This window comes from Pteronotus mesoamericanus, unplaced genomic scaffold (assembly GCF_021234165.1).
Source record: "Pteronotus mesoamericanus isolate MK-2021 breed Mesoamerican mustached bat unplaced genomic scaffold, CSHL_Meso_final contig_90, whole genome shotgun sequence".
Taxonomy (NCBI): Eukaryota; Metazoa; Chordata; class Mammalia; order Chiroptera; family Mormoopidae; genus Pteronotus; species Pteronotus mesoamericanus.
In genome coordinates, this window is record NW_026555277.1 from 17935953 (window position 1) to 17963911 (window position 27959).

The following is a 27959-nucleotide window of genomic DNA, read 5'->3' on the forward strand; positions in this document are numbered from 1 at the left end:
AAAACCCAAATGGGGGTGGGGGGGCAAAGACTAAACTCACAAGAGCCCCAGACTAAGCCGTCTGCTTGAATGCTCCTGACACACTCCTCTAGTTTTGCCATATCCGTCTCGTCATCCCAAGGTTTCACGTCTAGTAAGATGGAAGACTTGGCAACAAGTGCAGGTTCTAAAAAAATAAAAAATAATAAGAAACAAGCATTACTCAAATATTCTATCATATTTTTAACATAATTAACCCAAGACATATCACTTGTTTTAAAAGGGATCCTCTCTTTAGCCACACAAAACTACAGAATACATCTTGTGTTTGTCACACGCATGCCCACTTTCCGTTTTGCTAAGAAAGGGACGTTTAACCGTGTAACAATTCCTTTCCCACAGAGGAATGCCACAACTGCCATCACCAGAACAGCTGCGGACCAGTAGCTGTGGAAGTCTTTTGAAGAAATAATTCTACAGAAGGTTCGCTGACCTAACTGGTAAATGTGGAAGAAATTACTTCGTGGATTAATCCTCGAAAAAGATTATTCACACTACTATGAAATGAAAATAAACACAATTATAAAATGACCTACTTTTGGCTTTCTTTGACTCATACTGTGCAAGGCGTTCTTCTCTTAGCCTTTTCGCTTCTTCACTTTCCTGAAAAGAGAAAAATGAATGTATTTCACAAAGCTGATTGTTCCTCAGCCTGAAGATAGAGGGGCAATCACAGCAAAGACGAGCTTCATCAGAAAAAAGCAAATCCATCATGAACTCAGCCGAAAGATGGTGATTTGATTTTATTCATCATGTAACCAGTGAGAATTTTTAAAAGGCAGGTAGTATAACGAAGCCAGGGTTCAAATCCAAGCAATTAGGCTAGAGCCTGTGCCTAAGCACAATGACACACTTAAACCAATTTATTCCATACCTCCTCATCATCAGATCCAAAGAGATCAATGTCATCATCATCTTTACTATCTGTAGCTCCACCTCCTGTGGTGTCTTCCACATGAGCAGGACCGTACTTGCCCAAAGCTTTCTTTACTCCAGGCAGGCTTTAAAAAAATAAATAAAAAGTTAACTATTAGACTGATACGTTATTCTTCAAAAAATACATAAGCTGCTTTCATCACTATTAACAGAACCCATTTAACATTCCCACGTAATTTTTTATATATTTTAATTTCTCACCCAAACAACATTAGTAACATGTGAGACATTATATTCAATACTCACTATGATTTACTCTTTCAGAATGAGTATTTCTGTTTTGTGATTTCATTAAATATGCTCAATTCCATTCTTAGTGAACTGGAGTCCACTTCCCCAAACTTCCACCCTTGTTGGCAGTTTCAGAAGAATGGCCAAGGACTGAATGAATGAGCCACCCTCTCACCCCAGAGGTGGGCCCCCCAGGTCAGGGCCAGGGGTAGTGTGGGGAAAAGATGAACTGCTGTTGTCCACGTTCTACCTGTTCTGCGAAAAAATGGAGGGCTTCAGTCTCTTGGCTTTTTAAAGTCACAAAAGAAAACTTAGATTACAATATCCCAACAAAACTAAAGTAGCCTGAGTCCAATTCTATCAAGTGAAAATCCTGAGTTACAGCTTAGAAAGGGGCCCTGACTGGTGGGCTCAGTGGGTTGGGCACCATCCAGCAAACCAAAGGTCGCTGGTTGGATTCCCAGTCAGGGCACATGCCTGGGTTGAGGGCCAGTTCCCCTGCCGGGGGCGCGCAAGAGGCAACCTATCAATGTTTTTCTCCCTCTTTCTCCTCCTCCTCGCTCTAAAAATTAATAAAATCTTAAGAAAGAAATAGCGTAGAAAGCATTCTGCTCTTCAAATAAAGATAATTTTACCTGGTTTTTTCCTTTTCGTAAGACTTAATATGGTTATACCAACGTAGGGCATGGAACAAATTGGCAGGTGGTGGGCCGGAGATTGCTTCAAATACTGCCACATCTGCTTGTGACGGCACATACCTGCCAACGACAGAAAAGTACACAGGACTTTAAAAGTTCTACCACAAACACCATCAAAGACAAACGCTACGTCTCTCAAATAATTAGTGGGATCTCGCCCATTATCACCGGGCTTCCTAAACCGCATCAGATTAAAAGAAAATAAGCTCCTCAAGGTAAGGAACCATCGTTCTGTTCTCTCCTGAGAAATGCCCGACACCTGATACACCTCAAAGACTGCGATCTCTAACGTACACCTATAGGTTTACATTTACTGAGAAAAGACGCAGAAAAACCTGGTTGAAACCAAATCAGTCATTTTAAAAAGCACACTTTTGACCCTTCTTCCCTTTGAGGTGCCTCCCCCAAGGCCGAGGCCGGGCTACTCTTCCCCCAGCCACAGCGGAGACAGCGCCACGTGGTCTCGGGAGCACCCGGCCGCAGCTCGAGCCCAGCTTACCCCTCGATGTAGCTCTTGTCCGCCAGGTAGTCGTTGAGCACCTGGAGACCGGCGGAACTTTTCAGGTCTCCAAAACCCATGGTGCCGGCTGACCCGGGAGCCCGGCGGCGACACAGAAAAGAGGAGCGCAGGCAACTGGCGCCGAGCGCTAAAGGGGAAAAGGCCGCAAAAAGCCGGAAAATCCCTTATATAGAGAGGGAGGCGTTTCCCTCCGCCGCGCACGCCGGAAGTTTAAGGTCAAAGTACGTTAACCTTTTCATTCCTCAACGTAAAAATCGGGGCTCTGAAATAAACAGCCCACAAATTTCCCGTGGGCCTTTCTTTGTGTTTGGAAACAAATCAATAAAAGGGGCATTGCTTAAATTAGTACCTCCTCGACCTCCGCAGATTTACAGGTCCCGCCCCTTGAAGCACCGGAGATGATCGAAGTGGCTCGGTCTCAGCCTCCCGGCCACTTCCGGCGGAACTGCGGTCCCGGCCTCCGATCTCCGCCTCCTCCCGGCTGCTTTGCCCTCCGCCCCGCCTTCTGTCAAACTGACGAAAGTTGCCGAACTCAGTCTGAGCGGCGACATTGTCGAATCTGAAGTCTCTAGTCCCTCCTGGCTTCCCGTTCTCCAGGCCCGGCAGTCGGAGTTAGCCAACGCCGCCATATTTAATAAGCAACGGGCTCTTAAGGGGGTCGGTGTGGTGCAGACAGTTCTGCAGAGCACCCTCGGCGGCTCTAGGGAGAAGGTGAGGTCGTGTTTGGGTGAGAAGGTTGAGAAGCCTCGGCCACAGTAGTTTACTTCTTAACAGAACTATTTCTTTTGGCCCAGGAGACTAATTCTCCTCTTGTCCTTGACTGGGCGCCGCGTCCCACTCCGCCTCCCCGGGAACCCTTGAGAGCCGGCAGGGAAGGCCTGTGTAGCCACGGGCTCTGGTCTTGCTGGAGCAGCAAAGAAGAGGCTCTGGAGGCCCTGGGGAGCGCCGGCCTGAACGCAGGCTGTGGGTGACCTTCCCTCCGCAGGGGAAATGCAGGACATTACCCTTTCTAGAGAGGAGGTCGTTTTGTTCCCTGGAAGAGGACCGGTGTCAAGTGACTTAGGCCTAAAGACTGAGCATTTTCTGCAAAATTAGTACATAGCTGGTACAGTGCATTACTGTTTTCGCCTCTATTGCCTTAGCAACCGTCCACGCCTCTGATTGTTTTTGTCCTTAGTTTTGTGCATTGATTGCATTGGGCAAAATTTATTCCTTTCACTGGTGGGGAAACCGAAGGAAAAGATACACAAAAAGTTAGACCAAGGTTGCACTGCGAATAACAAAGCTACACTGTTTAAAAGTTCTTGGGATCTAGTGCATGTACAGTACTGTAAGATTGTGGATCAGGTAACTGCTCAAAACGGATTGAGGGTATAGAAAATGTAACGTGAACTATTTCTGATAAATAAACATCAAGGTGATTTTTTTTTTTTTGAGGAATGTTTTCTTTTTTTCACCACATTATGTGTGCATTGTTAAGCAGGGTATTACAGTGTTGCCTGAGAACCACACTGTCTAATTCAAAGAAAGTGCATGTTTATGTACAGAGATTGGAGATAGAATTCGTTTAGCAAATAGTTATTGAACACCTACTATAAGCTAGAAAGAAGTCCATGAAGAAGAATTAAATGCGTAACATGACTGGGGAACAGTTAGGAAATGTTAGATAGTCAATGAAAGTCTCCATGAGGAAGGCTTTGAAGCCAAAATTGGGAGGATGAGAAGGGGCCAGAAGATCTGAGGGAGGAGCATTTCAGTCTGAGGCCACACCTGGTGGAAAGAAGGGAGAGGCTGTGGGAACTGTGAAGTCAGAGACCTGTGAGGGGGCTAGAGATGTTGGTGGCTTGGAATAGGGTAATACCTTGGAGGGAGAGAAGTGAAGAGTGGAGAATGTGGAGTAGTATTGTCCCTATAACAAAAAGCGTTGTTCCTATATGGTAAATATGTGTGGAGTATGTATCAAAGTTATGCAATCTGTATTTCCTTACCTGAGGATACGTTTATTGATTTTAGAAAGAGAGGAAGGGAGAGAGAGAACCATTGATGTGAGAAAGAAAACATCCATCAACCGCCTCCCATATGCACCCCGAACCCCAACCAGGGTTGCACCCGTTACCTAGGTTTATGAGTTGACTGGGGATTGAACCCATAACCTTTTGGTGTACAGGATGATGCTCCAACCAACTGAGCCACCCAGGCAGGGCTGCAATCTGCATTTCTTATGGTGGGATTGTGCAGTATTCGATTTGATGCTGATTTTCAACACCTGGCATAGTTTTGGTAGATTTCCTAGCAAGAGTGGGCACTACTTTGAAATTGTACTGAAAACAAAATAATAGCATTAAAGTTTTTATATTGTATAAACTATTGATTTGTGATTTTGAATCTGTCATTACTTGAATTCAGCAAATTGAAGTTTATATCAGTAGATTTTAATAGATCAGATGTTATTTATCCTGGAAATTGGTGATTAGGCTAGTTGATGGTTATTTTCCCAAGGGCATGCATGGTAGTAGGTCCTCAGAAAAAGGAAATGAACAAAGTTTATTATTCCTTGTCAAGGAGCTTACAGTTTAGTAGGTACTAAAATTGATTACTAACCTGCGGTTTACTAGATGAAATAATAAAGATGTATACACAGTGTGTGCTGATAGTAAAAAGAAGGAGTGCAAACGAGGAGCACTTTAAAACTGATCCTAAGTGGCTAACACTACCTAAGTTGACATCAGCTTTAAGTGACATTTATTGAGCTCCAACTCATAATATATAGCCTAGGAAGTATTGTTTTCTTTCTGCTCTATAAATAAAGAAGCAGAAGCTTTCATTTACCAAAATCAGCAGTAGGTGATAGACCTGTTGTCTGCAAATTCAGTATCACACATTCAGAATTAATGAATTCTATGAATTATTGAAATCTGATATAATGAAATTTCCAGTTATACACATCTATAATAGGTACATGAAACTTAATGCTTAAAAGTTAGGTATGTGTATTATTTTCTACTCTCTTTACCTTTGAAATGCTTTATGTTGATACATCTGATCACATAATTTGCATTTTTTAAAATTCCAAGTGAAAAATTATTATTTAGATGCTTACCCCATCTGATAAAGTGAATGAACAAAAATCTAAAAGTTAAGCTAACTTTTCTTTATGTCTTTATTTGGTGTTATTTATATTATCCACTTCTATATATTTCAGTAATTCAGCAAGCCTTTTAGAGCAGGATTTTTCAACTTTCAGCACTGTTAATACTTTGGAATATCCTTCATTATGGGACTGTCCTGTGCACTGTAGGATGTTAGCAGCACCCTGGCTTCTGCCCCGTGGATGCCTGTAGTTTTTCCCCCCGTTGTGACAACAAGTAATGTGTGCAGGCATTTCCAAATGTTTCCTGGGAAGCAAAATTGTTCTTGGTTGAGAACCACTGTTTTAGAAGAGCTTACTGTGTGTTATCCTGGAGGCACTGAAGATAGAAAGATTCAAGAATTTCATAATACAGTGGGAACAGAACAGGCGTATAGACAGATAATTGCAAATTTATAAGATAAATGTACTAGTCAGCACAGGAAATCGCACCCTAGACACTTCAAGAGTTGGGCTTGTGAGCTAGCCCAGAATATCTCAGGAGCCTTTAGTACAACATATAACTGCTCAGAATATAGAATATTAGAAGACATATTGGTAGAAAATGAAGGCAGAAAGGTAGGCTTTATTTTACATAGCTATTAATGACAAGCTAATTGTTATTCTTGAAATTTATTTTACTATATAGTAGTGTTTTAAATGTGATAATTTGTTGACAGTTAAAAACAATAAAACTGCCCTTTACATAGATTTAGAAGCCCCACATTTATATACCAGCTGCTACCTCTTAGCTCCTTTACATTGTGTAAGTCAGTAATCACATTAAGACTGCATATTCTCATCTATAGAATTTGGGGGGGGAATCAGTATTTGTGAATATTCAGTAAAATAATGTATGTGGATGCTTTGAAACAAAAAAGTTTGTAATTAGGATTTTTCTACAGTAATGTAACTCTGCTTTGTTTTATTCTTAGCAATATGTTAAGGATACCTGTTAGAAGGGCCTTAGTAGGCCTTGCTAAGTCTCCTAAAGAATATGGTGAGTATTTTTTAAATTTGCATTTGTCTGTACTCAGCTTGCTATTTTCATAAATTCTTAGGTCTATTGAATGTTTCTGAAAGGACCCTAAACTCTTAATTTGTTTTAAATAAACATAGAAACAAATGGCCCAAGTCAAATAGAATAATTTGAAAATGTAATTTTACCTTAAAACAGCTTAAAGAAATTATCATGGAATAGAAAGTAATGAGAACTGCCCATCAGTGCCAAAATGGAAAAAACAGTCATTCTGCTTTTGAAAAGTTGTCTCCCCACGGACATATTTTCAGTAGTATTAAAAGTTTTAACTATTAAAAGTAGATAACTGTATTTTGTTTGGTACTCAGGATTTGAAAAGCTTTCTTCTAATTCAGTATTTTATAAGTTTGTATCTAGAGAAATTTTAGGCTTGTAGGTTAGTTAATGCATTATCTTCTGCTATAATAAATTCAACTCTGTTAATTTATTTTTCACTTCAATATTTTTGATGGTCAGTTCGAACAACTGCCACAGCAGCAAGCAACTTGATTGAAGTATTTGTTGATGGTCAGTCTGTCATGGTGGAACCAGGAACTACGGTCCTTCAGGTAGGCATGTGTTCTAATTCTATATTTTTGTGTATGTTCTATTTTTTCCTTAAATACCAACTTATTTCCTTTCTACTGTTTATTTACCTCTAAAATTTTCAAGATTCCTTAGGAAATGCTCATAAAAGAACTGTAGGTAGTAAAATTCCATGAAAATAAGTATGACTTGAAACCTTGGCATTTCAGAGTGAGAGGTCATTTATCTGTTTCAGACTTTCATAGTGAACTGTGGCAGTTCTTTCACTTCTGCCTTCTAAACACTCATGAAGAAATTTCAGGTTACTTAAATTATTCCTTAATATGGGTAAGTTTGGGGAGAAAGTAAGCTTTGTGTTTTGTGAGCCTGCTTGATGCTTTGACTTTCATGTAACATTTCTGTTTTCAGTATATTTCTACGAATATAACCTACAGAACAGGTAAATGAAGGGTACTAGATTCTTGAATATTTAGTTTCTCTAAATCCTTCTAGAAGTAACAGAATTGGTCATGCAGGAATGATGCTTTATTCCATCTGCACGTCGTCACAGAGCTAAATGCTCTTCATTCATTTTAGCCACCATTTTTAGGCTATCTGCCAGGTGTAGACATGTAAACAATAAATATATAACAAAAAATATGGTCAAGCTACAGTGCAGAGTATTTTGGCAGGAATAGGAGGTGGCAGAAAGAGATGTTAGGTGTGTCTGAGGCGATCCCTGAGGAGATTTTAAGGATTGTAGACAAGGAAGCCTCACCTACTTTGGTATTGATAGAACACAAAGTGTATGTAGGTGAGGTAACAGGAAATCAAGTTATTCTGGTAGGGACAGTCCAGTCGTGGAAGAAAATACTTGCCATGCTGAAGAGCTTGTAGTTTGATCCGTCAAGGGTTTCCGTGGCTATTACGCAGTATGAGAGCGACAGTGGCATGATGGCTTGGAGAATAGCAAGACTGGAGTGAGGAAAGGGAAGAGCATCTTTCGTTAGTAGAGCAGGAAATGAAAAGGCCTAAAATAGATGGTAGCAGTGGGAATGAAAACATGATGGTAGAGTCAAAGGAGAGTGAAATGGAGGTAGAAAGGCCTTTAGGAATGATGAGCAGAGGAATTTTTGAGAATTCTTTGTTAGTTTATTTGTGGATATATTCGTAGGGGACAGAAATAGGTTGAATTTTAACTCTATGGAGCATACACTTGGATAAATGCCTATTTAAGTTTAAAGTTTGCAGAAGGGAGGATTCTTTGGGTTGCAGATCAAAGTTTAGATGTAATCATATGGAATGCGAGATAGTACAAAAGCCGGGACACTGTCTGTTTTGCCCGCTACTATACCCACTGCTTGCAGCGTGTAGGAAGATGTGATACATTTTGGCTAAGTAGTTAGAACATTGGACATTGATGAAGAGTGCTTTAGCATGAGGGCTAAGATTGGAAGAGCTAACTCTTGAGGAAAATTCAATATGTACGTTTATTACAGGCTCAGAGGTGGAGGAGTGGTAATTGGTAGATCAGAACTAATCTCCCTTACTAGACAAACAGGAACTGGGAAGAGCTTCAGCCACAATGGGGGAGTGAGTCCTGCGAGGGATATGTGGAGCCAAAGCCAAAGGAAGCACCGGATCATAGCCAGCTAGACAGTGGGAAATGGAGTCTCTAATCCAAGGACAGTGAGGAAAAGAGAAGGTCCGTGTATGGAACCACTGGGGCAGAGTTTGGAGGGGAGTCGTGAACAGGGGTTCAGAGTGGAAATGGGAAGTCAGGCCTTCAGCACAGCCTGAGGATACTTCATTCTAGTTTCTTCCACACAAGGCGTAGACATGCTGAGGATCCTTAAAGAGGCAGCCTCAGAGCAGACAGGTTGGAATCAAGAGCAAAGGAGGTAAGGAGGTACTTCAGGGATGAAGTAAGAATGGAGATACAGATATTTATAAATAGAAGTAATAAGGTAGGTAGGGGATGGCCTTATTTTCCCCCCTGTGTTTTAGGCAAGACAAGGATGAGGTCAGGTTATTTTAACACAAAAATTTTTCACTTGTTTTCTAGGCTTGTGAAAAGGTTGGCATGCAGATCCCTCGATTCTGTTATCATGAAAGGTTGTCAATTGCTGGAAACTGCAGGATGTGCCTTGTTGAAATCGAGAAAGCTCCTAAGGTACTTGATATCTAAAATTCCACACCATGCTGTAGAAGGTAGAAAACTTTAAATCTTGCAGCAAACTTTATTTAGAATCAGTATTATTATGGTGGAAAATCTACCCCTGTTTACTTTTATCTATGAATTTATTTTTTGTGCAATTCTCTTCAGAAGTGGCAACTCATCAATGGAAGTGCTTTGTAAACACATGCTATATAATTTTAACAATTTTAGAAATAAAGGTAACTCTTAACAATTGTCAATATTTCCAGAAGGCTGTATGACACACAACTAGGATGTGGAGTTGCCAAACAGTACATCAGAAGCACTTACACGTTCTGCCATTTTCACTAGAGAAAAGGTTTGCAGTGAAGAGGTTCACTTTCAGTTTAATCTCATTTTGGCTTATGCAATTTTAATTCAGTAGTGCCTGCTAATCAGAAAAGTTAATTTGATGTTCTGTTTCAGAGCCTCTTTTAAAATATTGCATTGACAATTAGAATAAAATCCAGACGTAGGATGTCTTATTTGTTTCTAAAAGAAATGTACAGTGTCAGATTACCATATTATGACTATGAAAACTAAAAAATTCAGTCTTCAAAATTCTCTCTTTTTTGCTTGTTTTCAAAAGTATAATTTAATATTTTTATATATTGGGTTACTTATAATTACAAATAAATACAAATTCTTAAAGATGTCTCCATTGAAATTTTAGGTTGTAGCCGCTTGTGCCATGCCAGTAATGAAAGGTTGGAATATCCTGACAAACTCAGAAAAAACTAAGAAAGCCAGGTACTTTATTATTCCTTGGCTTAGAAACTTTTCTTAGAGCAGAAAATGTTGAGCTGATATTGCTGCAGTGATGTGTTACTGTACCGGTACTGATTATGCTTGTTTTCACTTTGCATTTGTATGTTTGTTTTTATTTTGAATTAATGTATTTTCTGAGGGCCACTCAGCAACTTTTGGTAGTTTTGCATTGTTCTAAGTCATAATATTCTAGATTCTCTAATGATAGTTTATTCTAGGCTTCTGTAAGCAGTTTTAAGGTTGTGTTTAATACTACTCAAAATGATTACATTGATGTTTCTGATAGTAAGTGTAAAATTAACACTATGTGATAGCATGCATCTGTGAAGGTTATTTAAATAGCGTATATGTAAACCATATTATATGTTAACAATTTTTCATACAGAGAAGGTGTGATGGAGTTCTTGTTAGCAAATCACCCACTGGACTGTCCTATTTGTGATCAGGGAGGTGAATGTGATTTGCAGGTATGTAGGCTGATTTCATAAAACTTTTTGGTTGTCTCATGTTGTCAGCAGAATTAGATTAACCCTCTCATAATCTGCTTAAGGACCAGTCCATGATGTTTGGAAGTGATAGGAGCCGATTTTTAGAGGGGAAACGTGCTGTGGAGGACAAGAACATTGGGCCATTGGTAAAGACCATCATGACTAGATGTATACAGTGTACTCGCTGCATCAGGTAATTATCCCCTCCCCCCTTGTGGAATATTTTTTTAGTTACCTAATATTCACAAAATTTGGTGCACTAACACTTTTATTTGGTGGAAGAAGAAGGGTGTTTTTCATTTTTTTTTTTGCATCAACCAATAAAATGAATAAGTTGGTCACTTTCAGTAAATACCAGTGTCAGTTGGATTTAAAAAATTCAAAATCTGTGTTTACTCTCTGATAACTTGCTGAGCTATATACATATTATATTATTTGTGCAATTTTCTCTACATGTGTTAGGCCTCAAATTAGAAGCAGACATTTATTGAATTACTTTTTTCCTAGGGATTATGCTTGCCATTGAAAATATAATCAGTGGAGAAGAATTGGGGGTGGGAGGTGGTGGTGGGTTGGGCAGGGGAAGTGGTGGCGGGAAAATAGAGAGAAATGTATTTGAACAATTAAAAAAATATATAATCATATCTTTTTTTAGTGCTTTGAAAATCATTATCTCTTTGTGATTATGAGTAGGAAAGGAGGTAATTTCGCTAGATTTAACCGTTTGACACCACGTTTATCTTGCAGGTTTGCAAGTGAAATTGCAGGAGTAGATGATTTGGGAACAACAGGCAGAGGAAATGATATGCAAGTTGGTACATACATTGAAAAGATGTTTATGTCTGAACTGTCTGGGAATATCATTGATATCTGTCCTGTAGGTGCCCTGACCTCTAAGCCCTATGCCTTTACTGCACGGCCTTGGGAAACAAGGTACTCACCGTCATATTTTTTGACAATGTTTTGTGCTTTAATTTGGTATTATTAAAAATTTTTTAAGATTTATTTTCTTCCTGAGTCCTAAGTGTTGGGTTCTGCTAAATTATTATTTGTTTACTTTAAGTAAATTCTTGATGGAAGATAGTTACAGATTGAAGGATAGGATGAACTTGTGCAGAGTAATTGTAGTTTTTTTGGAAATAAATTCCATAGTCCTTAACCACAGGATTATTTTATTCACTTGATCTTCCAAAGAGTAAAATGGTCTTCATTTTTAAAAATTTATAATCTCTTCATTGTGTATTGTTTTTCTTTTTTAAAAGATTTTATTTATATTTTAGAGAGAGGGGAAGGGAGGGAAAAAGAGAGGGAGAGAGACACCAGTGTGTGGTTGCCTCTTATGCGCCCCCTTTTGGGGACCTGGCCCACAACCCAGGCTTGTGCCCTGACGGGGAATCGAACTGGCCACCCTTTGGTTCACAGGCTGGCTCTCAGTCTAGTGAGCCACACTAGCCAGGGCTCTGTACATAAAGTTTTTAACTATGTGGATATAGCATACTTTATTTAACTAGTTCCTATTATTAGATATTTTTTTCTATTTTTTATAAGTCTATGATAAACTGTTATTCATAAATTTTCTTTTATATCTGATTCTTTTTGGTTAAACCAAGAAATGGAGTAGGTAGATGCAACAAATTTGAATATTTTCAGGGTTCTAGAAACATATATTCAAATTGCTCTCTGATTTTAAACTTCCACCACAGAGTACATAGGAGTTTCTTAAAATTCCAAGTGTTAAAATGTATTTATGATGCAAAAGGATTGGGGCTGGGGGGGCAGTACATACCTGAGATGTTTAATCGGAGAGTTTGCTCTGTTCTCCTGATGTTGTCCCATAGGTCTTGAGACACTGTTCATTTTTCTCAAATCTTTTTTTTTTTCTTCAGATTGGGTAAATTTTATTGATCTATTACCAAGCTTATTCATTCTTGTTTTGCTATTTTGAGCCACTATAGTAAATTTTTTATTAGTTATACATTTTTTAAAAATTTACTGATTTTTAAAAAGCGAGGAAAGGAGAAAGAAAAAAAAGCATTGATTGGTTGTCCCACTTATTTGTGCATTTGCTGGTTGGTTCTTGTATGTGCCTTGACTGGGAATGGAACCCACAACTTTGGCGTATCAGCCTGCCACCCTAACCAACCGAGCTACCTGGTCGGGGCCAGTTACACTTTTCAAACCAGAATTTCTGTTTGGTTTTTTAAAAATAATTTTCGAATCATTACTGAGACTTTGTACTTGTTGATTCATGGTTGTCATATTTCTTTTTAATTCTTCAAATATGGTTTCTCTTAGTTCTTTGAACATATTTTAATGCTTTTCTTTTTTTAAGATTTTATTTATTTTTAGAGAGGGGAAGGGAAGGAGAAAGAGAGGGACAGAAACATCAATGTGTGATTGTGTATCATACATCCCCTGTTTGGGACCTCGCCTGCAACTTAGGCATGTGCCCTAGACTAGGAATTGAACCAGAAGCCCTTTGGTTCTCAGGCTGGCGCTCAGTCCACTGAGCCACACCTGCCAGGGCTGTTTTAATATTCTTGTATTTATTTGTAAGCAAATCTTCTTAGGTGTTACCCTCTGTCTGCAAAGCTTAGTAATCAGATAATGATTATGTTCAAATGCTTTGAGCCAATAAGGCTTCCATACTCTGCCAGTGGATCTGTGTGGATAGAAGAGCACATTCACAGTTCAAGCTGTATTAGCGTCAGCCCAGCTTGTGCTTTCCACTGGGCACTTTGAATCTCAGCGTTGTCTAGGAGTATGTGAATAGCATAGGCCGTCTTTGGGCTGAGCTATACATACATGCACAGCCTCCTTTGGGAGCACTTGGCCCCAGCTGTGATTACAGCCTCAGGCTAGTACCTTTTGCTCTTCTTGGATCAAGGATCTGCAGGATATACTCATTGCTACAAATTGAGTGAGTCTTAATTTGCAGGAAGGAAGCTCCCATCTTCACAGCCTGCCCTGCCCTGGCAAAACCTGCAGGTCAGGGTGGTGGGAGAGGGGTGAGAACAGCCTCAAGCCAGAACCCCACATTTTTTCACTGTTCTTACTCAAAAATTGAGCAGTTTTTCCAGGCATCAAAGTTTCTCATGATGTTATATCCCTTTGGTAGATATCCACGGTGCTGAATTTGTTGTTTTTGTTAATTTTGTTCAGTTATATTTTTGCCATTTGGGGAAAGGATTTGTCAAACTCCGTAACTGACCAAAACCAGAAATCTCTCCCTTTGTTATTTATTTTGATACTCCAATTGTTTTAGATTTGCCTATTTGGAGCCCTTCCAGTTGGCTTCTATATCAGATAACAATTTTAAAGGTTTCACTTTTGCTTTAGGACTGTATGTGAGGTGTCCAAATAGAGGGGTTTTGTTTGTGTATGTGTTTTTTAGCATTTTCTTTGAGTTCCATTATTTTTAGAAATTCAGAAAGGAAAGTAATTGTAAAATTTTGGGGAGCAGGGGATAAACCAGATAGCAGAAACTTTGTTCTTATTCATAAAATCAATGTTGTAAATACTGTATATGTATTTATTTTCTCAGAAAGACAGAATCCATTGATGTAATGGATGCAGTTGGAAGTAATATTGTGGTCAGCACAAGAACGGGGGAAGTGATGAGGATTTTGCCAAGAATGCATGAGGACATCAATGAGGAGTGGATTTCTGATAAAACCAGGTATATGCTATATTGTTCTCCTTTTGCACTTGGTTTAAAGGAAATTCTATAATAACTTTAGTTCTAAAGGGCTATTTTTTATAGTTGCAAATTAATGAATATTAAAATCTGGACTAGTTATATAGAGAATTGGACAAAACTAACATAATGGTCCTAGATTTATCTCTGTTTTCATATTAACTTTGAGAAATATTTTTCTTCTAAATGGAGAAATTGAAGTAGATGGAGCTATGTCAGTTCATCAGAGAAAAGAAGCTAAATATAAGTTAGAGTTTGTACAATATAATTTTGATAAACTATTTAGAGGTACTCAAATTTTATAAATAAAAATGATTCAGCTTTTTCAGCTATCATATTGTTTATGTTGTAATTTTAAGATTATTCAGGTAGCTGAAAATAAATGATCAGAAGTTAGGCTTTTCAGATGGTGTTTTAGTTTTTAGTTGATGTTCATAAAATATGTATTAGTTCATCTCCATAAAAACCTGAGATTAAAAACACTTGCATTAAGATATTTAGAATCTTAGTTGATACTTTAACCAATACTGTATTTAAATAACACTTATATTTTAAACTTGAGAATTATAGTTGCCTGTTTAGCAAGATCCCACAAATGGTGTAATTTCTGTTATCTAGATTTGCGTATGATGGGCTAAAACGTCAAAGACTTACCGAGCCGATGGTCAGAAATGAAAAGGGGCTTTTAACCTATACCTCCTGGGAGGATGCACTCTCTCGTGTAGCTGGAATGGTAAAACATTGAAATATAGAATAAATACTATTTGTGATTTTTCAAGGAGTATCTGCAGTGAAGAAAGGATATACATTTCTTCATTTCTTTCCTTTTACTAAGATTATCTTTGACAAACATTTATTGAGAACTGTATGCTAGATGTAGGGATATAGAGATTACTCGCACATATCCCACAGTACTGTAGGGGGAAATATACAGTTACGCAGTTATCATATGCTGCTATGGGTAGTTGTGAAGAAAATGATACATGAAAAAGCATGTGGGAGGGGTACCTAACCAGGAGTAGCAAATCAGGGACGCCTAGATGAGGTGACTCCTCAGGCAAAATTAAAGAATGAATACTAGCTCGTCAGAGTGAAAATGGAGGGAATGGCTTTCTGGTCAGAAAAAGGCAACATAAAGGGCTTGAAGGAATGACAGATGCTTGTGAAGAAGTTGTATTTAACTGTAACTTCTAGTCTTTATCCTCCAGACCTCATTTTGAGACCCCTTTGTTCCTAATTTAAAACAGCTTCTTTCCAATCTGGTGTTATTCATTGGCACTACATGTACACCTGCTTCTCACTTTCAGATTAATTAATAATTGGTGTAAAACTTTTTAAAAAATTAATTCTCACTCAAGGATATACGTGTTGATTCTAAAGAGAGAGGAATGTCCTGTCTGGTGTGGCTCAGTGAATTGAGAGCCGGCCTGTGAAACAAGGGGTCGTTGGTTCGATTCCCAGTCAGGGCACATTCCTGGCTTGTGGGCTAGGTGCCCAGTAGGGCATGCATGAAAGGCAGCCACATATTGATGTTTCTCTCCCTCTTTCTTCCTCCCTTTCCCTCTCTCTAAATAAATACAATTAAAGAATAATAAATTTACTTAAAATATTAAAAATAAAGCGAGAAGGAGAGTGGGAGAAACATTGATCTGTAGCCTCCCTGACCAGGGAATGAACCTGCAGCCTTCTGGGGTATGGGATGACACTGCAACCAACTGAGCCATCCAGCCAGGGCTAGTGTAAAACTTTTCATTAGAAGTTTGGCCCTGGCCAGGTAGCTTAGTTGTTTAGAGTGTAGGCCCCATACACCAAGGTTGTGGCTCGATCTCCTGTCAGTGTGTATACAAGAATCAGTCAGTGGACAAATAAATAAGTAGAAAAATAAAAATTTATGTTCCTCGTTCTCTCTTTTTCCTCCCTCCCTCTCTCTCCTTTTCCTTCCTTCCTGTTCTTCTCTCTCTAAAGTAAAAAAAAAAGTGTAATTTCTTTCTCTTGAAAATGATTGGTTTTTTTAAATTTTATTTTTTTAGTTAGAGTTGAAAGCAATTATTTTATTTTCTGAATAATTCATTCCTAGGTGAAGACTTCTTGGTGATATCCTTTGCATTCATTTCTAGTTGCAGAGTTTTCAAGGCAAGGATGTGGCAGCAATTGCAGGTGGCTTGGTGGATGCTGAAGCCCTAGTAGCTCTCAAAGATTTGCTTAATAGAGTGGACTCTGACACCCTGTGCACTGAAGAGATCTTCCCCACTGCAGGAGCTGGGTGAGAAATACGAAGCTAGCATCTAGGCTTCCTCCCCTGCTCTCTCCTCCTCTTCCTTCTCCTCCTCTCCCCTCCCCTCCCTTCTCCTCTGTGTAAGCGGACACATCTATAGTATCAATAACTATAATGTGACAACTTGAATTCTCCAGCATGCCCACCAGTCTCTTTTTATGTGTTACACCAGAGTCAAACCCAGAGCTGCTGGAGAAACCATTAAAGTAAACTTGTATTTTTAATTTTGTATTTCTAGTACAGATTTGCGTTCCAATTATCTTCTTAATACTACAATTGCTGGTGTGGAAGAGGCAGATGTTGTTCTTCTGGTTGGTACAAATCCACGTTTTGAGGCACCCCTGTTTAATGCTAGAATTCGAAAGAGGTTAGTAATAGTATTCTGAGTTTAAAAATATTTAAATAATAATCTATTTTATATATGATTTATTATTATTTTAGTTGATTTCTACTAGTGTTAGTGGGAGTGAAACTTCAAAAGATTGCCCTGGTTGGTGTGACCCAGTGGACTGAGCACCAGCCTGCCCACCAGAAGATTGCAGGGTTGATTCCTGATGAGGACACATGGCTGGGCTGCTGGCCAGGTCCCCGTTTGGGGGTGTGTGAGAGGCAGCTGATCAGTGTGTCTCTTGCACATCCGTGTTTCTCTTCCTCCTTTTCTCCCTCATTTCCCCTCTCCCTAAAAATAAATAAATAAAATCTTTTAAAAAAAAAACTTCAAAAGATTATTGGAGGACAGTTCCTAACAGGTCCACCCCCTACTGCAATCTTTAATATCTTGTCTTACTTATAAATAATTCAAGATGGTTGAATGGCTTTTGTATACACTATTTTTTGTAATACTGTTCACCCATATTAACCGTTATTAACATTTTGTCGTATTTACTATTCTTGTTCTGTGTATATATGTGTGAATGTAATTTTCTGAATTATTTGAAAGTAAGGTGTAAACATGATGACTTTTTATCCGTAAAAAATTCTTTGTGGATTTCGTAAGAACAAGGGACATTCTCTTAATAATCAAGTACTTAGTATTGTTACAATATTATCTAATCCACAGTTTATATTCAGATTCTACTAACTTTTTCTGTAATTTCTTTCAGAATAATTTTTTCCTGCCAGAATCCAGTCTGTAGTCACACATTATAATTAGTGTCATGGGTCCTTAGTCCTTTTTTTCCCCCCCGAACAGAGGCCAGTTATTTTGTAGAATGCTGCTTGTTTTTTTTTTTATATCTTAGAGATGCACGAATAGGTCAGCCATATAATTTATTGTCTAAACTGGAACACTGTTGAGAGTGAAACGGGCATTTGTTAATTACTCCAGGATAACAGCTAAAAACCAGCACTGTCTGTGACAAATCAGAATATGCGGTCACCACATTTATAACTATTTCAGGAGGCGCTGGATCCAATACTGCCATGCCATAGAGAGTGAATGTGAATCATGCAGCTTATTTTCATAAAATATATTTAAATGACTTTAGTGAATAATTAGCAGATAAATAACTTGTATAAATATGACAAAATAAACACTACAGATTATTTATTCTGAAATTAAAGTATTTGTTTATAGCTGGTTTACGGAGTTAGCATTCTTACACAGAAAATCAATTAATTGAATTATCTTTGTGTGTATTTTTGCAGCACTTTATTTTGAAAGGTACACAATAAATTGCATCTGTTAAGGTTAAATGTCCTATTAGTGCTTTTATGCTTCTAACATTTTTGTAACACCTACCATTAATGAGGCCAGTAAGTCAGTAATTTAGCTCTAAAAACGTTGTTGTTTTTATTTCAGCTGGCTTCATAATGACTTAAAAGTGGCCCTTATAGGCAGTCAAGTGGATCTTACTTACCGATACGACCATCTGGGAGATTCCCCCAAAATTCTTCAAGACATTGCTTCCGGTAGCCATCCTTTCAGCCAGGTGCTCTCAAGTTATCTCTATCTATTCTTGTTGATTTTTAAATATTATTTAAGAAATTTCTTGTTTTTGTAATAACAATATGTGATTATCATTAAAAATTATAGCAATATAGACTAAATCATGGAAGAAAGTAAAACATTCAAAATTCCACTCTAAACCGATTAAAATAATTTTATCGATTATTTATGATATCAATATAATATCGTAATAATCTCTCTGTTCATATCTAGAGCAACATAGATTAATGAACAGGCAAACAAACAAGCCAAATGAGATGATACTGTTCTTATTTACCAGAGTTTAATTACTTGAAATTATCAGAAAAGAAATTGAAGTGTAACTGAAAGGATTAAACTTTAATCTTCAATGAAGTCTTTCTTTATTGCAGAAGTTACTATCCCTAAAAGAAATTTTACATGACTTTTTTATTACTGAGTATTTACATTCATTTCATTGCTGTCTGTAGAATATAGTCTTTTATTTCTTATTTTTTCAAGAAGGGCTCATCGATTCCCTATTCCTTGAGTTCTTGCTTGCTTGAGAATATCTAGTATTTGGAAGAAAGCTGTAGCAGATAGAAAGTTCCCGGCCACATTTTTTTTCTTCTCTAAACTTTATAAATTACCTTTTGTTACTGTGGAGAAGCCTGAAATCATCTGTATTCTCCCCAATTCTGTCCTAATTTTTTTTCCTGTCTAGATATTTTTTTCTTGACACTATATACCTGATTCTTTATCCTTGAAATTTAATAACTTCACCAGAAAATGTCTTAATGGTGGTAGTTCTCTGTCACTTTTTTTTATCTTACATGGTGTGCCTTTTATTCTGAAGATTCAAGGTTCTCTTTATTTTAGGATTTGTCTGTGTGTGTGTTGGGGCAGTGATTGTTAAAAAAAAGTAAGGGGTTTTTCTTTTTCACATAACAATGGTTTTCGAGGTAGGCAGCTTGACAGATGATGCAGGATGTCATCCAGGAAGGAGCCTGCCTCCTTGCTATCCTCACTGCTTTTGATCACTCGTGTGTTTGTATGAGCCTCTCCTCATGGTTCCAAGATGATTACTTCATTTATCGCCTCAGGTGTATACAAGAAGAAAGTCAAGTACAAAGGGACAAAGCAGCCAAGCTCTATTTGTTTTGAGTAGGAAAAACATTATCATGATTGTTACAATAATCAAAAAAATTTTTTAAATAGTATCTTTCTTGTATCTCTAGTTCTCATCCGCATGCCTCAGAAGGTGGTTAGTGTTCTTCAGGAAAATTTGCTTCAATCATAGATTTAAATGTGTTTTTTATTACATAATTAGTTCTATTCTCTTAAATCAAGAACTCAACGATGCAGATATTGGATCCCCTTTTCTGTCATATTTTCCTTTGTTCTTTTGTTCTTTTTCAGTTTGTTTTATATAATTTTCTATAGCCTGTCTTTCTGTTCCTATATTTACAGCTATGTCTTATTTTGTTTTTTACTGTTTCTGGAATGGTGTTCATATCTAATTTTTTTTTTCAGGGTTCTGATATAAAAATCTTCTATTGTATAATACTCTCTATTATAACACTTATTTGAACTCTTTTCCTTTTTAAGTGGAAAAAGAGTGTGTTGTTTTTCATTTTCTTTGAGGCTATTGTAAACTTTCTCTGAACTCTTCACATTTCCTTGGGAAGTGCCTCTTGCAAAGAATGGCCGCCTTTTTGTAGTATGTAGGCACAGTTCTCATGCCGATTCTTTGATTGGGCCAGCTGTTTATTGAAGAATGATACAGAGGATGGGCAGGAAAGTGAGCTGTGTAGTCTATAGCTTTACTTCTAACTATTTCATCCTCCACCAAATCTCTAGTTTCCTTTTGCTCTTGGGAGTCACTCCCCCTTAGTTTTTGGCACTCAAGAAGTTATGGGTAAAAGAAAACTGCATTGTGATCTAGTGATCATTACTTTTCCTCCGTCTTCCCTCTCTGGAGAATGGAAAATATATAGAGAAAACAGACATGGTCCCTTAGCATGGTTTGCCCTGTTACATAGTACCACTTGCATCTCTACAGGGAACATTCCCCACTTTTTCTGGGGCCTGCCCGTAATCATTCTGACCAAAGGATATTTGCCCAGGATTTTGATTCCCAATGCTTACTTTCAGAAAATCTATTTTATCTGGTACTTCTTTAACCATTTCACATAGCATTGGCAAGATGTTTTTGATTAAATGTGGCTGTATGCATGTCTATACATTGACTAACTAAAACTTGTGGACAGCATATTGTAGATGCAAATTTGGTTTAGTTTTCTTTTTTTTTAATTGACAAAACGTATTTTTTAAATAGGTCCTAAAGGAAGCTAAAAAACCTATGGTGGTTTTGGGTAGCTCTGCACTCCAAAGAAATGATGGGGCAGCAATTCTTGCAGCCGTCTCCAGCATTGCTCAAAAGATCCGGACAAGCAGTGGGGTTGCCAGTGACTGGAAAGTTATGAATATCCTTCACAGGTAGGTCGAGTATTGTTTTATATAATATAAAGTTCAAGTAATTTCATGTGTGTGTGTGTGTGTGTGTGTGTATATATATATATATTACATTGTCACATTTAGATTTACAAAAAAACTTAATATCTAACATCTCAGTAGCTGGTATGAAATAGAAACCTTACTTTCTGTGTGAGAAAAACCCAGGGTAATAAAATAATACTAAAAATATCCAAAATAGCAGTAAGTGCTGAGAAAATCTTGAAAATCTGTACCAGTATAACTTGTTTCAAAAATAGCAACAAGTCTTTGATTAAATGGTGAAAATGTAAGCTAACATGAGAATATATCTGAAGTAAAGTTTTCTGCTGACTATATTAATAATGCAAGTTTAGTTTGAAAGAGAAGAAAGTGTACAAAATAGAAATTATTCTTATTTCACTATCTGAAGATAATTACTGTTGTTTTTTATGGCTTTTTAAAAAAATTGATTTAGAGAGAGAAACACCAATTTGTTGTTTCACTTATGCATTCATTCGTTGCCTATTGTGTGTGTCCTGAATGGGAATCAAACCCGCAACCTTCACGTATGGGGATGATGCCCTAACCAGCTGAGCTGCCTGGCAAGGGCCTAATTTTTGGAGAATCTTTCAGTCGGCCCTATAGTTTTATTGTTTACTGACTGTTCTCCCAGAGGCAAACTTAGGCTTACTCAGTTTGTTTTTCAAGATGAGGTGGGCTCTATCATAAGTGAGTGTGAGTCTCTGCCCGAATCTTTGAGAGAGACAGAGACTTCAAGGCTTAGAATGAGGGAAATTAAGAAAAAAAGTATTGTGTATGTGGCAGGAGAGAAAAGGGGAGCCAAGTTCTTAAATTGGGTATTATGATTCCTCACTGTTCATTATAAAGATAGATTTGGCTATTCTGGGTCTTTTGCATTACATAAGAATTTTAGAATTAATTAGTTGGTCAGTTACTGCAAAAGATTCAGCTTTGATTTTTAATAGGTATTGTACTGGATCCAGAGGTCAGTTTGGGGAGCATTGCTATCTTAACAATGTTAAGTCTTCTAATATATAAATTCAGGATGTCTTTCCACTTATTAATGTCTTTTTTTTTTTTAAGATTTTATTTATTTTTAGAGAGAGGGGAAGGAAAGGAGAAAGAGAGGGAGAGAAACATTAATGTGAGGTTGCCTCTTGCGTGTCCCTAGCCGGGGACCTGGCCCGCAACCCAGGCATCTGTCCTAGACTGGGAATCAAACTAGGGACCCTTTGGTTCACAGGCTGGCACTCAATCCACTGAGCCACACCAGCCAGGGCTAAAGATTTTATTTATTTATTTTTAGAGAGAGTGGAAGGGAGGGAGAAAGAGAGGGAGAGAAACATCAGTGTGAGAGAGAAACATTGATTGGCTGCCTCTTGTGCATGCCCCAACTGTGGACTGAACCACAACCTAGGCATGTGCCCTGCCCAGGAATAGAACTGGAGACCTTTCCCCTTGTGGGACGAGGCCTGACCAACTGAGCCACGTGGTCAGGGCTGTCTTAAGTATTCTTTTGATGTTGTTCCATCAGAGAGTTTGACAAAGCCCCAGCTTCTAGTGGGAGTCGGTTTGAACTGCCCTCCTCCCTTAACAAAGAGGTAAAAGACCAGTAAGCTCTATACACAGTAAGCCCTCAGAATGGCTATTTCTAGAAAGAAAGTTAACAGTAGGAAACTAGACCACAAGACTTAGAATTGTTCAAAGTACTCAGATAGTTACTACAGACCTCTTCTTTAAAAGATTTTCTGCTTATAAGAATAATACACGTTCACAGAAAAAATTCCATAAAGACATACGCCATTGTGTTAATTACCATTTCCTCGGAATTATAGTCTTATGAGTGGTGTTTAAATTTATCCCTTTTGGTTTTCAAAATCACCTATTTTTCTCTAATTGACTATGTTGGCTTTTGATTCCAATACTTCAGTACATTTATTTATTCAGTATGTTTGGCTTATCAGGTGTTCTATGCTTAACCATGTTGAGTAAGGATCAATTTAAAACAATTGGAATTGGCAGAAAGTTTCCAGAATTATCTTATTAAATATTATCTAATAATATTTAATATTTCCCATTCTCAAAGTCGTAAAAGACTGTTTCTGGTTTGACATCTGTTTTAAACAGGTAAAAAAAAAAAAGTGAAGAAAGGTTTTTTGACAACATTGAATAGAAAAGAGAGCAGTTATTACATTTAATTTTTTATAGCAAAAACTGCACATATGCTAAAAATCCCTATTTTTACAGGATTGCAAGCCAAGTAGCTGCTTTAGACCTTGGCTATAAACCTGGGGTGGAAGCAATTCGAAAGAACCCTCCCAAAGTGCTCTTTCTCCTAGGAGCAGATGGAGGTTGTATCACTCGACAGGATTTGCCAAAGGATTGTTTCATTATTTATCAAGGTAGGTAGCATCTGTGACACCAAAAATAAAAGAGAATAGTATACTGCGTATGTTAGAAACTGTACAGCAATATATTTAGTGGATTGAATATTTTCCATTCAGGATTTCCCCCCACATACCCTACCAGTATTTTTAAAAACCAAATTATGTTTTATTACATAATTGATATTGCTATTTAGAATTATTACTTGATTTTATTTAATAACAGAGAATTAGAAGAAACTTAAATGCTCCCAGTCACAGGAGTGGTTAAATTATGGTTTATTTATACAATGAAATGTTATATAACATTAAAATCCAGCTTTTCAAAGAAACAGTGTAAAAAGTTAAAAATCATGCGTCCTGTGTTACAGGACTTTAATGATTTATATTTAACAGTACTTACTGGGCTTTTTATATTTCACTGATTTTCTTGATCTCTCATTCATTGTAAATGTAACCAAGTTTCCCTGGAATAAATGGTGTCTAGAAATTCTTGGATATTTTACAGAGAAAAGTATTATATAACTTCCCACTTCATTTTACACATAAACACCATAAATTTATAATAGGTTTTTCATGGCACAAAAAGGCATTATGTAATAGTTTGTATCTTTGTTGATAAAATTTGTCCAAAATGCATAAACTCAAATCCTATTTTTATTGTAGTCCTATTCTGAGAAAATTATTGATGGTGGTTTTGATATGCATGCTTCATACATTTGTCTGTGCATATACAAACATGTTCAGAAATGAGATCAAACTTTATGTTATTCTTCTTTTATTTAATTCAAGGTCCCCCCCACCAACAGTTTTGTTAAACTATTAATGAGTGAAAGTCTTGGTGCACTATTTCCTATAATTTTCTGTATATATCCTTTTCAGTAGTATTACTGTCTTATTCATGTGTACCTTTTATTCCTCCACCATTTCAGTCAACTTTACCAAATTTCAGTAACCTTCACCTGAGCATTTCCATTCTGTGCATTATATATGTGTGTATAATATGCTTATTTGTGTATTTGCAAACAGTAATCTGGGGAGATAAATATCATATACTTTAACAGTAATTTTCTTTGGGAAGGGAGTTGAATTGTGGGCAAGATGGACTTTAATTTTTATTGCAATACTTCAGTATTATATTGTTTTAATTTTTAAAACACTTTTGTAATTTTAAAAATGGAATTTTAAAAGGTTGTATACTATGTTCACCTAATAGTACCTAATCAGTTTTTCATTAAAATGTGGTTTGCCATTTCCCATCTTTTCACAGGACATCATGGTGATGTTGGAGCTCCGATAGCTGATGTTATTCTCCCAGGTGCTGCTTACACAGAGAAGTCCGCTACTTATGTCAATACAGAGGGCCGAGCTCAGCAGACAAAAGTAGCAGTGACACCTCCGGGCTTGGCAAGAGAAGACTGGAAAATTATAAGAGCCCTCTCGGAGGTATTTGTTCTTGGTGATGCTGTTAACAGGATATTTGATGTGTTAGCTTGTCAGAGTGATTTTCAAAGTCTAGGAGGGTATAAGTCTAAAATGCAAAGATGATTTGAATAATCTCTGTAGGAAAAATGTGTTTTAAAAATTGGGATTTGAAATTAGTATTTTTATTTTTGACTTGTCTTTTGATGTTTCTTTGAACTCCTTCTGCTGTAAAAAGAATCATCATCGGATTTAAAGTAATAGATAGTTATCTGTAAACTTTATATACAAGGGGTGACCCAAAAAGAAACCTGGGATCATCTTGTGGATGGTGAGCCCCTTGTAGTACAGGCTTCCCTTGCTCGTTTAGTAATAATAGGAACTGATCGTATGAGTGTACCAGCTGGTGTTGTTTTAAGAGGTTATATTTGGCCTCAGTGAACTTTTTTTTTGAAAACTGAAAGGGTTTGCCCATTTCATAATGAGTGATTTACAAGTACACCTGCCTCTGTTCAGCAGTTTTTGACCAAAAACAGCATGACTCCTGTGCCCCACCGTCCCTATTCACCCAATCTCACCCCAAGCAGCTATTTTGTTTGTTTGTTTCCCTGGATGAAAAAAGTCCTCAAAGGGAAACATTTTGCCAATGTCGAGTAGGTGAAACAAAAAAACGGCAGAAGCACTAAAGGGCATGTCAATGAGTTTTAAAACTTTTGAGCAGTGGAAAAATGTCTCACTGGCTGTATTGCATCAAATGGAGAGTACTTTGAAGGTCACTGAAATTTAAATATATAAGCCAAATATGCAAATTTTTATAAATAAATTCTAGTGTTTTTTTGGGGGGAGTCACCCCTCATATAATCAAATCACAGGTTGGCAGAAGCATTCATATTTAACATAGCATTATCCTTTAATCATTTACTTTTTTAAAAGATTTTATTTATTTTTAGAGAGAGAGGAAAGGAAGAAGAAAGGGAGAGAAACATCAATCATTCGTGTCTTGCAGGTCCCCAACCCAAGACCCAGTCCACAGCCCAGGCTTGTACCCTGGCCAGGAATCGAACTGGCGACCCTTTGATTCACAGTCTGGCACTCAGTCCATTTAGCCACACTAGCCAAGGCTAATCATTTACTTTATACTCAGTCTGTTTTCTAAAGATAAATTACTAATGTACTGACAGCTATTTATGAATTAGTAGAATTTTTTACAATTGTTTCCCCCACTTAACCACATGCTTACTATACACACTAATGGACATCAGTAGATTTTTCAGTAGTACCTGCATTATTTCACCATACTGCAGTTAGATACAGGGATGAACAAAGTAGGTTTTCAGTTGTGAGTATGCGAAACACAAGAGTTTATGCTTGTATTATTATTTATTAATTATTGTATTCCATATCAACAATCATAAACATAATTTTGCCCACCTCTGTGTTATTTGAAAATTTTAAATATTAAAGCTTTATGTCAATCTTTGGGACCTGATATTGTATAGATTGCAGGTATAACTCTTCCATATGACACTCTGGATCAAGTAAGGAACAGATTGGAAGAAGTCTCTCCTAATCTTGTTCGATATGATGACGTTGAAGGAGCAAATTATTTCCAGCAAGCAAGTGAGCTCTCCAAGGTAGAAACTTACCTATATGCAGTTTTCACAATAGTGTATTGTCTAGTGTAACAGAAATAGTTTTCAGTACTATTAGTGATCTCTTACTCCTTTTTTGCAGCTAGTGAACCAGCAACTTCTTGCTGATCCCCTTGTTCCGCCTCAGCTAACAATAAAAGACTTCTACATGACAGGTATGCAATTGTCAACATGACTGCCAAGTATGAAAAGTGGTAAGGAATAAGATCACCTAATTTAGCATTATGATTCCAACCTGTTAGTGGTAATATTTGATATTTTTAGTCTTTGAAAATTTTTAAAACATCAGAACTAATATAATTCATATTGTCCACTTTTACTGTAACTTTCTGAAATGTAAGCAGAGTGCGAAAAGTCAAGAAAAATTAATAGATTTTAAATGTAAAATTTTACTGTTGTATGTAAAATATTGTGTAGCATTTTAGGGAGAATTTTTCTGTGAAGGTTTTCCTGAAAATTACAGTGGAAGAATCAAAACACTTTAGTGGTAAAATGTGATAAATGGTGCTTCTGATGTAAATTGTTAGGAATGGTTTTAAGGAACACAGACTAAGAGAAACTCACTATGATCCCACTACCCAGAAATAACTATATATTTTAGCATTTTGGTCAATTATTGAGGGATATATACATATTTATTTTAACAAAAACAGGTTATTCAGTTACTATGGGTTTTTTGACAGCTATTGAAATATTATTCACATAACCATAAACTTCACCCATAAAGTGTAGAATTTAGTGGATTTTAGTATACATAGTTTCGTGACCTTTTTTCCAGTGACAGTATTTTACATATTTTTTTTATGTCTTTAATACTTTTCTGTAATATGGTTGTATACTGGCACCTTGTTTGACTGTACATAATTATTTAATCATACCTAGGAGTACTTACTAAAAAAGCATTTAGCTAATAAGGGGCTTATTTTCTGAATCTGTTGGTTGATCTCACAAAATTTACATGTAGTTGCATAGTTTTATATAGCTTTTATTTTTTGTTCCTGAATATGTGAAACAAGCAAGTTTTACTGTGTGCTTTTTTAAAGTTGTATTCTATAAATGCACCTTTTCTTTTTGTCTTTCAGATTCAATCAGCAGAGCCTCACAGACAATGGCCAAATGTGTGAAAGCTGTCACAGAGGGGGCCCAGGCGGTGGAGGAACCATCCATATGCTGAAACATCTAGGAACCCAGTTGTGTTACAGATACTTAATGGACAATTATGTTGGAGTGATCTCTTAGAGGTTTATCTCTTTAAAAAATAATCTGAATGATGTAATATTTAAGGTTCTACCATGCTAATTTGAAAACAACATTGCAATCATCAAAGACCTTTGAGGTTCCAAAAAAATGTATGTATTGTGTGTAAACATTAAATAGTTTAATAAAAAATGTATACTAATGCTCTCTCATGTAAAAGCGTTGATAATCTTCATGACAAATACAAAGAAAATCCTTAAAATATGAATTTTTGTTCATCTTTATAGATCATTTATGTTTATAAGTGGATGAAATAAGTTCCTATTAGGACCTCCTTTTTTCTAGTGCCAAAGTAAAGATTT

The 27959-nt window shown here is 37.1% G+C and overlaps 2 protein-coding genes and 2 non-coding genes across 5 annotated transcripts in view; 1 reads left to right on the forward strand and 3 right to left on the reverse strand.

The window, feature by feature from the left end:
• Nucleotides 1-2583, reverse strand: part of EEF1B2 (eukaryotic translation elongation factor 1 beta 2) — a 213870-nt gene extending 211287 nt beyond the window's left edge. For both annotated transcript variants that reach the window (XM_054585765.1, XM_054585766.1), the window contains exons 1-5: nt 2404-2583; nt 1842-1964; nt 914-1040; nt 576-642; nt 41-166 (exon numbers count right to left, since the gene is read on the reverse strand). In XM_054585765.1, coding sequence (XP_054441740.1) covers nt 41-166; nt 576-642; nt 914-1040; nt 1842-1964; nt 2404-2483 — 523 coding nt within the window. In that variant the 5' untranslated portion in view covers nt 2484-2583. The remainder of the gene's footprint in view (nt 1-40; nt 167-575; nt 643-913; nt 1041-1841; nt 1965-2403) is intronic.
• LOC129080833 (small nucleolar RNA SNORA41) lies at nt 302-434 on the reverse strand. Its single transcript, XR_008530230.1, has one exon. It is a non-coding gene; the product is annotated as a small nucleolar RNA SNORA41 (small nucleolar RNA).
• Nucleotides 723-801, reverse strand: LOC129080831 (small nucleolar RNA SNORD51). Its single transcript, XR_008530228.1, has one exon. It is a non-coding gene; the product is annotated as a small nucleolar RNA SNORD51 (small nucleolar RNA).
• Nucleotides 2584-2962: 379 nt separating the features above from the next.
• On the forward strand, nt 2963-27816 carry NDUFS1 (NADH:ubiquinone oxidoreductase core subunit S1). Its single transcript, XM_054585768.1, has 19 exons — nt 2963-3135; nt 6487-6551; nt 7047-7138; nt 9160-9267; nt 9965-10041; nt 10445-10526; nt 10610-10740; nt 11295-11480; nt 14092-14226; nt 14863-14977; nt 16362-16507; nt 16758-16886; nt 18321-18450; nt 20764-20924; nt 23190-23344; nt 24597-24772; nt 26248-26382; nt 26483-26555; nt 27483-27816. Exons 2-19 carry the CDS (start codon nt 6491-6493, stop codon nt 27572-27574), a joined length of 2184 nt encoding a protein of 727 aa, XP_054441743.1. The 5' UTR covers nt 2963-3135; nt 6487-6490; the 3' UTR covers nt 27575-27816.
• Nucleotides 27817-27959: the final 143 nt, after the last annotated feature.